Source organism: Solea senegalensis, linkage group LG4, assembly GCF_019176455.1.
Source record: "Solea senegalensis isolate Sse05_10M linkage group LG4, IFAPA_SoseM_1, whole genome shotgun sequence".
In the NCBI taxonomy this organism is placed as follows: Eukaryota; Metazoa; Chordata; class Actinopteri; order Pleuronectiformes; family Soleidae; genus Solea; species Solea senegalensis.
Window position 1 is genome coordinate 24,123,763 of NC_058024.1, and position 13,119 is coordinate 24,136,881.

At 40.2% G+C, this 13,119-nt stretch overlaps 1 protein-coding gene and 2 long non-coding RNA genes across 4 annotated transcripts; 1 reads left to right on the plus strand and 2 right to left on the minus strand.

Annotated features, from left to right (window-relative positions):
• Positions 1-125: 125 nt before the first annotated feature.
• On the plus strand, positions 126-4,027 carry LOC122768677 (armadillo-like helical domain containing protein 1). 2 transcript variants are annotated; one of them, XR_006360343.1, is made up of 12 exons: positions 126-566; positions 1,166-1,234; positions 1,318-1,484; positions 1,583-1,779; positions 2,032-2,116; positions 2,217-2,333; positions 2,998-3,070; positions 3,140-3,269; positions 3,340-3,417; positions 3,533-3,617; positions 3,712-3,805; positions 3,922-4,027. XR_006360343.1 is itself a non-coding variant. In XM_044024839.1 (12 exons), the coding sequence occupies exons 1-11, from the start codon at positions 361-363 to the stop codon at positions 3,729-3,731; spliced, it is 1,227 nt and encodes a 408-aa protein (XP_043880774.1). In that variant the 5' UTR covers positions 126-360; the 3' UTR covers positions 3,732-3,774; positions 3,922-4,027. The 2 variants fall into 2 exon arrangements, 1 of the variants encoding a protein (XP_043880774.1); XM_044024839.1 differs by having other exon boundaries at positions 3,712-3,774.
• Positions 4,028-6,620: 2,593 nt separating this feature from the next.
• On the minus strand, positions 6,621-7,188 carry LOC122768730. Its single transcript, XR_006360348.1, has 3 exons — positions 7,073-7,188; positions 6,781-6,989; positions 6,621-6,689 (listed from the first exon to the last, which is right to left on the minus strand). It is a non-coding gene; the product is annotated as an uncharacterized LOC122768730 (long non-coding RNA).
• Positions 7,189-10,275: 3,087 nt separating this feature from the next.
• LOC122768679 lies at positions 10,276-11,024 on the minus strand. Its single transcript, XR_006360344.1, has 3 exons — positions 10,994-11,024; positions 10,817-10,891; positions 10,276-10,383 (listed from the first exon to the last, which is right to left on the minus strand). It is a non-coding gene; the product is annotated as an uncharacterized LOC122768679 (long non-coding RNA).
• Positions 11,025-13,119: the final 2,095 nt, after the last annotated feature.

Consider the following 13,119-nt stretch of genomic DNA (forward strand, 5'->3'; position numbering starts at 1 on the left):
CGCTCCCTGCGCGGATATATACTGCAAAAGGATGAGGTATACAAATATGGCGGTCTGTTTTTTCTCCACTAGGAGCAAGTTGAGCAACTCACTGGGAAATATAGAGAACACATGTAAATAAATAAATAAATGCATACATTCACGTATCGAAAAGTCTAAATCCGGAGACAACATGCTGAGGTCTATGTGCCTGCAGTTTAAACAAGACAGACAGACAGGAGAAGATTTTGTTGTTGAGTGCTGTTGCTAAGCGACTATACTCGCTCTCAGTAAACTAATGGAGAGAAGCAAGCCAGGACATTTTGACTAAGTAAATCATAAAAAAAAAAAATCGGAATTAGCTAAAATTAGTTGTGGCAAATGTCAGCGCAGGGAGAAGCAGCGAACATCGGAAAAGTGCTAAGTTTTCTTCGGGAATGGGACCGTGGGGACAGAGCAGCCCGCGGACGCATGTTGAATACGTTCCTGTGTCAGAATCAAGGGAAAAGTTTTTATGAGCTCGAGTGCGAGTTCGCGCAGGTGTCCAGTCTCTTTCTGGCTCGACTCACCACCTGGATGAGACTCACGTATCTTTTCTTTGTGTATAGAGTTGCCAAAATAGTAGATCCATGTGTTTATGAATCTCAGCAGCACTAAAGGAACTGTCTGGTCTAGTGCATCTAATTTTAAAGTAGCAATAGCTACAGTACATTCGGTAAGCTAAATATTTTTAAGGGCTATACACATTGGATCACAGTAGTGGGGTTACATTTAGTCAAAATCTTAAGTTTTCTTTGGAGGATTTCATTCTGTTTATTGTTATTGGCAGTGAGAAGATGTTTATATAGTGTCTATATAGTGTTTATTTGTAAACACTATATAGGAGCTCTTAGTAATGATCACAATTGTAATTGTGAAAGTATCTTGTTGTACATTGACATTGTGAATGTGAATATTTATGAATGGTTATTCATTGGAAATAGGGACAACATATTGACATTTGAATTTAAACTTCATTGTTATGTCATTCTTGCTAACATGCACATCTGGCTGATTGTTTTGGGACTTGCAAACATCTGAAGTTTGGGAAACTGGTTTATTGAATTGAATATACAGCGACATTAAGACTTTTGGCAAAATAAGAAGGATCCATTGAGAGCAAACAAGCCTTAAATGTAATATTCAGATACATGTTTGGGACATTACTGGGACTTCAGCTGAGAGCTATTCGGGTTTTCCTGTCTGCGTCAGGCCAGTGAGTGAGATAAAACATAATAATAAACTGTAAAATACCGAGCTGCCTTTCTGTTTATTTTTGTCTGTTGTGTTTTTGTTTAGTGATCAATATGTGATGGAGTTCCTGGAGGACGGAGGTGTCCTCAGTCTCCTGGATATCTTGAACCACACACAGAGTAAAGAGGAGGACAAGACAGAAGCACTCCGTCTTCTGCTCACTGTCTCCAATGCCGGCCGCAACTACAAAGAGATTATCTGTGAAAGCAATGGTAAGATTTAATATTCATTTGAATCAATATTTGGATAAATGTACTTTGATTGGCACTATAGAAGAAACATGCTTTACCCTCTCTTTTCTTTCTCACAGGTGTCAAAGTGACAGCAGAGTGTTTGGCCAAGTCGAACACAGAGGAAACCCAAGAGACAGCTTCAGCCCTGCTGGAGTCCCTGTCCCACGGAAACCCTAAATACCAAAACCAAATCTACAAAAGTCTCATCACTCTCATGACCTGTAGCTCTCCTAAAGCCCAGCATCTGGTCCTACATACTGTCCGCATTGTTCAGGTAAAGCTAGATACAAATAGTGCAAACAAAGCTGCAACTCACGGCTGAAACTGAACTGAAGCTGACCGCATTTCTGCTGGTGTGATCCCTTCCTATGATGGTCCAAAAAGATTTATGTCTTATAAAAATGTGTAGAACATCTGGATGCTATATTGAAAGTTCATTGTATATTTCTATACAAACAAACTTGCCTTAAAGTTCATGAAATAATATATTATATAGAATAATCTAATGTGCTTTTCTCTCTCACAGTCCAAAATGAAGACAGCTCATCACAGCATTGTAGAGCCTCTGCTGAACATGCTCACATCAATACACCTGGACATCCAGGATGAAGGTTAGAGGAGGACACATTAGAAACCAAATGATGGTGAATTGATGATTGATGATGACCTCAGTGCCTAACACTCTTCCCTCATTGTTTATCTTTCTGACAGCTATTAATCTCATCTTAGACCTGAAGTGTTTTGATGTGAGACCAATAATCCTCAGTGGCCTGGTGGCTCTGCTCCGACAGGCTAGAGAAGAAGTAAAGTCACAGGAGATCACAGAAGGTGACATTTTTGAAGGTTTCTTTGTTTAAATGTAAGCAGTTAAAACTGTAGAGCATAACCTTTAATCATACATAAATGTTTGTTAGATTTAAACATTGTCAAATGAGTTCACACAATGCCAATTAAGCCACACAACACAACTCCCTATGTGTTTCACAATACAGTACAGCAGTGTGTAGATCTTGTGTCACCCGATGACATTAACCACACTGCACACAGGAGGCAACAGCAACATTGTGCAAGTGAAGCCACAGAGTATGACAGAAAACAAGCGCCCATAAAAAGTTTCACAAGTGAATGTTGCTGCTCAAAACCCCCCCGGCTGTTTTCCCCCACCCACCACTGCACTGTCATTGTATACACACAAACACTTCCTCTGTCAGGTCTGATAGTATTGCTTGACAGAGCCGATTTTCAGATGAAGGACACAGCAAACAAACAATGTTATATCAGTTCTGTTCACAAAGACCAAAGGTGGAATAACATCAACAACAAAAATCACACACTGATTGTCGTTCTAATGTCTGGTCATTTCTGATCTTCATGGTGATCAGTAATGAAAATTTGAAAAATTTGATTTCTGGAAAGTATACCTACATGTTTTGTTTATGTTGGAAAACCTTATCTTGTGACAATAACAAGTTTTTTTTGTTGACCCATACAGTGTCATCAGAGACTGAGATGACTGCATCCCTGCCTGTGTTTGTCCAACAAGCTGCTGCAGCTAAGGCTATAAGGTATGGTCATATTTCAATAGGCAAAGAACAGCACAGTAATGTTATATTGTAATGGTGTTATGTGTTAAGGTTGCTGGCTGAAGGAAATCAGGAGATTTCTCGTGATCTTCTTTCTCTTGGAGTGATTCAGTGTCTCCTGTCTGCTCTGGGCAACAGAGAACACACTGATGCCCAAGTGCAAGCCAGCCTGGCCTTGGAGGTACGTACACAAACACACACACTCACTCATGCACTCACACACACACTGATTGTCTGTCATCTCTGCCTAGTACTTTGTCCGCTCATTCCCAGTCATAGAGGAGCATGTGCAGAGAGTCATGGGCAGCACACTGTTTGCAGCCTTTATGGTGAGCTTTAATAACCTACTGAATCCTTAATCACTATAATAACATTGTTAAAGTGTGTTTGTGGACATTGTGAGAAGGCTGTGCAAATAAATCAAATGTTCACCTGTTTCTCCAGCACAAACCTGATACCTTGTACATGAATTTGGATGAAACGCAGGCAGAAATCCTGCTGAATAACAAGGCTGATATATTATCTAAAGGTAATGACTTTTATTTTCACTGTTGGTAATGAAACTATTTCTGTTTGCCACTTACTTTTCTGTATTATGTAAAATGCTTTTGTCTTTTTGTCAGGCTGTGATTTCCAGTTTTGAATGCTGATGTGGAAGGATGACTAGAAGAACAATCATTTTACTGGTGCAGATGAGTAAAATGTTATGTTAAGACTGTACGTACATTCTGCATTAGTTATGTTAGTCGTTGCATTGTCTTAGTATTTGTTGCTTACAAGTTATTGATTTGAAAATGTGCATATGATTTTCACAAGAATGTTTTTTCTTCCAGTTTTGATGGTGACTGAAGGCTCAACATAACAGCTGAATAATTTTATTGACGCACATGAATGAAACATTTTCTACATTTGCATGTGAATAAATTACTTTTTTCTGAACATGTTAACATATGATTTCACATAAATCTACATTTTAATTATATAACTTCTTACATTGAATTGTAATAGGTTTGTGTCACGAATGTGGTTTGGCAAATCGGAAAAACAATCAATCATGTGAAAGTGAAACAGTTCTGCTGGGAAGAAGTCATACAAAAGCATGCAGTGCTTTCATTAATTCACCAGGGGGGGCTCATCATCTGTGTCCAAAAAAAGTTTGACAAACAGGAGAGCTTTATTTAGTTATTCCAGAGTGTAGTGAATGTACAAACAGCCAAGTGGACAAAAAATTCATATTTGCAAAATAAATTAACTTTTATAAGCTCCCAACCCAAACTTAAATATGCAAAACATGAATAACACACCCATAAAGTGAGTGTCCTTTTGTGGACATAGAACAAGACTGTGACAAACTAATAACCAGAATATTTCAGTGCTTCGCACATTTAAAAGGGATAATTCAGATTCAGACAACACGCAGATATGTGCATGCTGGGCATTTGAACCATTAGCCGTGGTTTTGTGACGATTATTGAGGCTTTTTCCTGAGGCTACATTCACACTGATATGCTTTCATTTTATCCGTTTGGATGACATGGTTAATTTATTTATTTTATATTAATTTATTTTACATTTATATATTATTTAATTGTAGGTTTTGCCAAATTTGAGAACTTTTTTTTTTTTTCCAGACAAATTAAAATGAAATCTTATTCTGTGGGCTGAATTCCATAAGTCATGATCAGAGAAAAAGCTGCTAGGATTTGCTAGGATTGATGATTGTCCGGCCCTGACGCTGCCTGTAAGAAAAATTCATATTCGAAAACTGCGCCATCTGGTGACGGCAGAATTACACTTAGTTTTAGATGCTGCTCTAACCACCTGAAACTTGATATGTGAGACCCCAGACCCGTCCTGAACATGTCCGTAAAACATTACCTCCCCACTGTAAGTAGAAGCACGAAACAGGAAGTAAAGTCTAACATTGTCCGATCTACACGAAGCTTGATATGCAAGTCAAGGGACCTTCCATAGTTTTTTAATTTCTTTGTTCCAACACAAATCAATAAAACCAATTCATTTTGTGGACAAAACAAGACATTTGAGAACATCATTTCCAGGTTTGAGAAACAATGACCAAAATTGGCCAACATTTTCTGGTCCAAGGAATCGATAAAAATATTTGACTGGTGAAGAAGAAGAAGAAAAAAAAAAGAAGAAGAAATCAGCCCCCTTCTCCACAAAAGCACTATCGCACAACCAAAATGTCAGTCATCTCTTCTTCCTGTTGAATTCATGATGCACTGGGGATGATGAGACTGGAAGAATCGTCTACTCGCCCCTCTCTCCATCTTGGGTCACCAGTGTTGGCAGCTTGCAACAAGCCACTGACTTCTTCGTCTACTGCTCGGTTGTCCCAAGTCTGATTTTTACTTTGGGAAACATCTTGTACATCTGTGCCTCACACTTTGGTGTTTTATTTAACTGCTGAATATTGTGTGGAGTGTTATCTGGCTGTGATTCATCACATCAGCTGGTGTTAATGGTACTGCAACACTGTTCAAATAACTATTTGAATAGCACTTTTCAAAACAACTCTACAAAGTGCTTTCCATAGTAGACAACTAAACCTTTAAGCGTAAAATGGTAAAGACCGAATTAAAAGATAAACTGAAAAGCCAGATGAAATAAAATAGTAAAAATACATCTGTAGTTAAAAGAAGGCATTTTAAAGCAAAGTAGTCTAATGTTCAGTGGCACATTTTTATGCATTAGCCAAATTTAGTGTTAGTGGCTATAAGTAAGGAAGTTGTGAGATGGGGCAAGTTGCAGCATCACCATCCACTGTAGCATTCCCTGCTTTAGAGTCCAATTTATTATATTCCCTTTAAAATCTTGTACAAATCCATATAGGTTTGAGTTTTCTGGTTAAGAGAAACCAAACACCTGGAGCAGTATCAAAGGTGCAAAGTCTACAGTAACAGATCAGTACAATTAGTTTTAAAAGAATTGCACATCTTTAAGTTCAAAGCACTAACTTGTCAAAATAACACTCATCATAGAATCACTGAAAAAATACAAGTCAACCATAAAGTTAAGAACAAAGGTTTTACTTGATATAAAGAAGACAATAAATACACGTTTTCAATGTATAACAATACAGGCTGAAAGTAGCAGTGTCTATACACCATCACCATCTACAATGATGTGATTTACACTACAAACCTGACCATACCAATCGTTTGTTTTCGGAGGAAGATACATTACATGCATATCATGACAGGCCGAGTCACAAAATCAGATGGATCCTTGTCTGATTTTGGAAACTGCACAGCCATGGTATGCCACTCAGTCAGGATCCGTGGCCAGATTTCCTCACACACAGAGAAGAAGGGGAAGGACGAAATGCCTTACCATGTTACGAGTCGACTCAATTTACCTTGTTCTCTGTTGTGTGAAGAAGACCCAGCTCATGAAATCTTGACTGATTTAAAAATTGAGCAATTGGTGATGCATCACATTTACAGTGTTTTGTCATGTGTGGTTGTGGGTCAGTGGGGGTTAAAGTCCATTTAAAAAAAAATCACGGTGACCATGTCCTGTTGGGCAGAGTGACGTAGCAGCCATTGAAGCATGTGTACAGTATGGCAAGGTCCAACATCTAACAAAAAGATAAAGAAATAAGAGTCAGCACACTTTAGTATTAAGTAAATATGGATTAAACATATTGAGTACCATCTGAAAGAACGTACCTGAAGACATCCTGTGGAAAAGGTCGGTTCATCTTGGGCGAAGTCCTCATCGTAGAAGGGTCAGTTCATCTTGGGCAAAGTCCTCGTCATAGAAGGGTCGGTTCATCTTAGGCTAGGTCATCACCGCAGCCATCCAGGACGGGACTTATCCAGGTCGTGGTGTCCAACATGGAGTCCCCTGATCCACGAATGTGCTGCAGCGTTCATCTCTTCAAAACAAGGAATAATTTGATAAGTCACAAGGGAAAAAAAAAGAAGAAGTAAACAAATGACAAATCTTCAGGTAGCTCACCTGGTCAAGTGTGACAGGTCCTCACATCCAGTCAGAGCTCACCGATGAATGCCCTCCCTAACCCTATACCTGCCTTTCCTGTCCTACACTGACAGTTACAAGCAATCTTTGCCAGCCATTTGGGATGATGCTAACCCCAATGTCTTGGTTGGCTGCATGAAAAACTGTAAATCTCCCAGTTACCCAGACAAGCGTTTCTTCTGATTCCGTAGCCTTGCCAGAAAAAGGTCCTCTGCTGAAACCCTCATTTTGCTAAGCATGAAATCAATTCCACTTTCCTGTCCTCAGATCTCATTTTCTCTCCCTGCAGCCTTTCGACAGCCATTGCTGTTGTAACATCTGCAAGAGGCAGCAGCTTCACAATTCAGAGCTTCTCGTGTGTTTAGCAAGACGTGGCACCAGAGTATTGACAAAGCAGACACCTGAAAATGCTTGACCCCAATTTAAACAAATGCTTCACCATCTACAAGTGATGTGATTTACACTACAAACCTGTTCATTCCAATCCTTTGTTTCAGAGGAAGATACATGCATATCATGACAGGTCGAGTCACAAAATCAGATGGATCCTTGTCTGATTTTGGAAACTGCACAGCCATGGTATGCCACTCAGTCAGGATCCGTGGACAGATTTCCTCACACACAGAGAAGAAGGGGAAAGACGAAATGCCTTACCATGTTAGGAGTCGACTCAATTTACCTTGTTCTCTGTTGTGTGAAGAAGACCCAGCTCATAAAATCTTGACTGATTTAAAAATTGAGCAATTAAATAACTCAAACAACGATGCTGTTGGGTCATGCAGAGAGCTAGCGATCTTTTGCATGGTTTCCCAAACATTTAGAGGTCAGGTTACTGACCCCAAGAATGTCAAATTCAATGATTTTCTGTCCTAAACTGATGAACCATTTGGGTAAATTAGATCAAGCATTTAAAAGGTGTTTACATCGTTAGTAGTCTAATGACACTTCTTACCCAACACATGAAGACGCAGTGAATCAGGATACGGCTACCTTTAGCAGATGCAACAGCAGCAGTGGGTGGTGGAAGGCTGCAGGGAGAAAAAAATTTGATATGGAGACAAGTTGGAGGAATCATTTAATGTATAGCTCAACAAGAGTTAAAGCGGAGAGAAACTTTAGGGCAAGTCTACAAAAATCAGAGGAGGAACTACACCAGCACATCTAAGAGATAGCAGTTTCTCATGCAACCAACTAAGACATTGGGATTAAGCATCTTCTTAATGACTCTACAAGCCGCCTAAATTGTGAAATTTGAAAGAAATTCATGGGTAATAACGGACTACACTCGCTGAAATAGCTAGTGTATGTTGAGGTGTTAACCCTATGCTCTATCAAAAATCCCACTTTGGGCAAGCCATAAAGTCCTACCATTTCAACCAGCTGCCAGCTTCGCAAATAAGAGGCAAAAGACCATTTGTGTTTACACGATTACATGATCACTCTTAACCACAAAGGTCCAGACACCAAGTCAATCCAAGAAACAAATCAAATAACGAAAAATAAATTAAAGCTGCAGCTGTTCACTCCTGCTACAAGATAATTACTTGCATAACAGTCTTTAACATGAAGCCAAATTCTGTCTGATTTCTGTCTGAATTCAGCCCACAGAATAAAGGTTTTATTTCAAGTCATCGTATCGAAAGATAAAAAGTTCGAACATTTGGCGCAACTTTCACTTAAATAATCTGAGTTGTCTCTCTGCCAGGTTTGTGTCCTCCTAAAGAAAAAAAACGCGCTCTAATCCTGCAACCTACAATCTAATTTATGAAAGAAACTATGCAGGATAGTCCTGCATCCCTAAGGCGAGTAAAGTATAGTTTTGCAGGGGAAAATGAAAATCCCCTGCTGGGAGGCCTCCCAACATGACGCGCAAAAATACTATTAACACAAAAAGGTTCAACTCCTTTAGAGGGAAATAAACTTGGCAGAGTGAGACAAGTCAGTGTTAATATTGAATTTGATTTCAGTTAGCGACTACAAAGGCTGATGGCAGTGGGTAAAGTTTAAGACTTAAATGGATATCAAAAGTGTGCCAACAAATGCCAGATTTAGTGTATATCATAACATTATCTATAGGTTGAATCACATCTACAATCTAATGTGACTACACTTGCATATAAATCAAAAGTTTAGCTTTATAATCAAATCAGGAACCAGTTATCTTATCAAAGCAATTACCAGTTAAGAATAAAGGAAGACCTGGTCTAACTCAACATAATCAATTACTACATTTTTACAGCGCTTAGAACTTCAGACAAGCTACAGTAAACTTTGAAGCATTTACTACATGATTCATCAGCTTCCACGTTTGTCAACAGTCCAAGTTGCAACTATGATAACTGAGATTCAAGACCAAAATTACATTTTTAAATTAAAGCCATTTCAAAATAAGGTACCAGAATTCAGACGCCTCAAGACTAATCAACTTTAAAATCATCCATTTAAGTTGAGACTAAAATAAAAAAGTGACTAAATCCAACGGATACCAGACACACAGGACAGACTGACAGAGACCAGACACACAAGACAGACTGACAGAGACCAGACACACAAGACAGACACGAAAACTTAGTAGGAAAACAGATTAGAAATTATAGACTGGCATGAACACCAAGACCAAGTACAGTCATGACACAGTGGCCATGAAGAATCAAGATTCAGGTCAGAGCAGGTATAGTAATGGCACGGCGGCCAAGCAAGAAAGAAAAACTGCACATACCATTTCAAATTTTACCTTAACTAAAACGCGATCTAATTAGGGTGGACATGCAGGGATGTCGGTGCTCCTCTTGACTGATGCTAGAAGAAAAGTACAGGTTAGTTCACTTACTGTGCATGGACGCGGAAGGCACCCATGTTGGCCTATGTAAAGTGACTATACGCGCAAGGCCACACGTACAAGAACACAAGTATGTCACGAAGGCGCGGGCACAGTTAGCGATCATGGCCTACTTGCATTAAAGGACGTATTGGCCATACAAAGGCTATGGCAGGGCTGCCATTCAAAGCCAGGTACTATGTAGATCACCAGGATCTACTTTAACGTTCTAGGGCTAACGGTAGATTAATGGCCACGTTGGAAAAGAGAGAGAGAGAGAAAAAAGCCACAGCGGCCAAGAAGTCTAAGCCTTGTGGAAAGCAGGAGAATAGAAAGAACGTGGCCATGTTGGACAATGCAGAGAGAGAGAGAGAGAGATGTAGGCACAGTGGCCAAGAAAGAGTGGGGACCCAGTGGCCACCCAGAGTTAAATCATCACACCTACTCTTTGACGATCTTCATGAAGATCAATCTGGGGGGAAAAAAACAAACAAACAAACAGACAATGTTTGAGTCCAGTCTCCGGCCTTGACCATGTTCAAGTTCATACTGTTACAGGTGTAAAATAACTAGATGTTTGTATGAGGTACAGACATGGTTCACCCAGCCTGAGATATAAACACTCACTGCCAGCACAAACTCTATTCTAACAGTGAAACAAAGGAATTAACATAATCACAAGTGATGTAGAATAAAGTTGATTCAGATTTAAGGAATGCCTTTTAAGTTCAAGTATACAAATGTCAGTACCTCACACAGCCACACTCTTTAAAGACATAAACAAACTTATATTATACATGTGTGATTAAATGTATATGATATATTGCCATCAGTTAAATACATTATGAAAATTAGCCATAACATTTTCAATGATGTAGTAAATTATCTCTGAAGGTGTCACTCACCTTTTTTTTGACAGCCTCAGGCTTTTGTATATGACAGGTCAGACCAGGTCTCTGTGAGCAGGAAGCAGGTTGTTCCTTTAAAAACAAAACAAAGTTTAAAAGTGTCTGTTCACCATCACCATCTACAAGTGATTTAAAAAGTGTTTACATTGTTAATAGTCGAATGACATGTCTTACCCAACACATGAAGACGCAGTGAGCCAGGATACAGCTACCTTTAGCAGATGCAACAGCAGCAGTGGGTGGTGGAAGTCTGCAGGGAGAAAACAAGTGATATGGAGACGTTGGAGAAATCATTTAGTGCATAGCTCAACAAGAGTTAAAGCAGAGAGACAGAGACCAGACACAAGACAGACAGACAGACACAGAGAGAGACAGAAAGACAGAGACCAGACACATAAGACAGACTGACACAGAGAGAGACAGAGACTAGACACAAGACAGACTGACAGCAAGAGAGACAGACAGACAGATACACAGGACAGACAGACAGACCAACGAGAGAGAGACAGTGACACATGCCATGATGGCAGTCTTGGCATGCATCAGTGTGTAAATAAAGGCCTTTGCAATCAGTAAAAAAAATTAGATTATTGTAATGCCATTGTGTCAGGCATTGTAAATGTTTAAATGCAAATTAACTTTATAAATGGAGTGGACACGATTTACCCACAAAGATCATGTGGCAAAGGCCTTTAAGACTTACCTGAAAGGTAAAAATTTGACCCATTTTTGAAAGAATTTGATTGTCGTCTAATTGGTGTGCATCTTGTCAGTCTTGTAGCATAAATGTTGTTCACCTTCCTGGTGCAGTAAAGTCAATTGGAGTGTTAGTCCTGGTCCAAAGGTCAGATTAACGTCAGTCCAAGTCAGCACACACAGTCAGTCGTCAGCGCACAGTCAGTCGTCAGCGCGCACACACACACACGCACACACACACACGCCTGGCGCACACACACACAGTCGGTCGTCAGCGCACAGTCAGTGGTCAGCGCTTTTACCACACACACACACGCACCACACACGGTCGATTAGTCAGCGCGCAGTCCGGTCGTCAGCGTGCACACACACACACCGCGCGGTCAGTAGATCGCACACACACAGTCCGGTCAGTGGAATCAGCAGCGCACACAGTGGTACTGCAGCACACACCCACACAGTCGCATACACAGTCACACACCACGAAAAACTACTTATTTAAAATTTTACTTTACTAAAACGCAATCTAATTAAGGTGGACATGCAGGATGTCGGTGCTCCTCTTGATTGATGCTAGAAGAAAAGTACAGGTTAGTTTACTTTACTGTGCATGGGCGGAGGGCACCCATGTTGGCCTATATAAAGTGACTATCACGCGCAAGGCCACACGGTACAAGAACACAAGTATGTCACGAAGGCGCGGGCACAGTTAGCGTCATGGCCTACTTGCATTAAAGGACGTATTGGCCATACAAAGTGCTATGGCAGGGCTGCCATTCAAAGCCAGGTACTATGTAGATCACCAGGATCTACTTTTAACGTTCTAGGGCTAACGGTAGATTAATGGCGTTGGAAAAGGAGAGAAAAAAAAAAAAGGCACAGCGGCCAAGACATCTAAACCTTGTGACAGAGCGTACAAGGCACAACATTAACTTTATTCTTACCATCTAGCTTTGACTGTACACCAACATCCATTTAAACCTCATTTAAGATCTGGTCCTCCAACGTCACTATATTTTAGTGCCAACGAAAAGTTGATATTGTTTTTTTCCTTTTAGAAGTGAGGAAAGGCACGAGGAGGGCCAGGACAGATCGACACGGCGGCCGGAACAGCGATGGCCCGCGGCCTGCGTAACAGTTAGAAAGAAAAAGTGTTTAAGTGCACAGAGGCAAGGCAAGAACACGCCTCCACAGAGAGTCGTGTTTTTACCTTTGCATGTACATTGTCAGCATGATCCGGTAGTTAGCTGTGAGCAGCCAGACTAGCAAGTCAGTTGCCGACACCTAAGTACCTTCACTTTCAAAAAAACACAACAAACAAGTTTTCTTTTATTTATTCCCCTACTCTGCAAACCCTAGCACACATGGAGGCCAAGAAGGTAGCCCCCCCCAGAGAAGAAATACAAAAATATGGACTCACCCTTTGTAGACGGACCTAAAAAGGAAATGTTAGTGCATTATAACTTATCAAGCATCTAAACGCTTCAAGAAACCAGATCTACTTTAATGTGAACTGCTGAACATAATCACATTCTCAGACCATCTGAACTATTCAATCACGGCATCTCAGTCACACACAAACCATTCATTTAGAGAGAGAATTT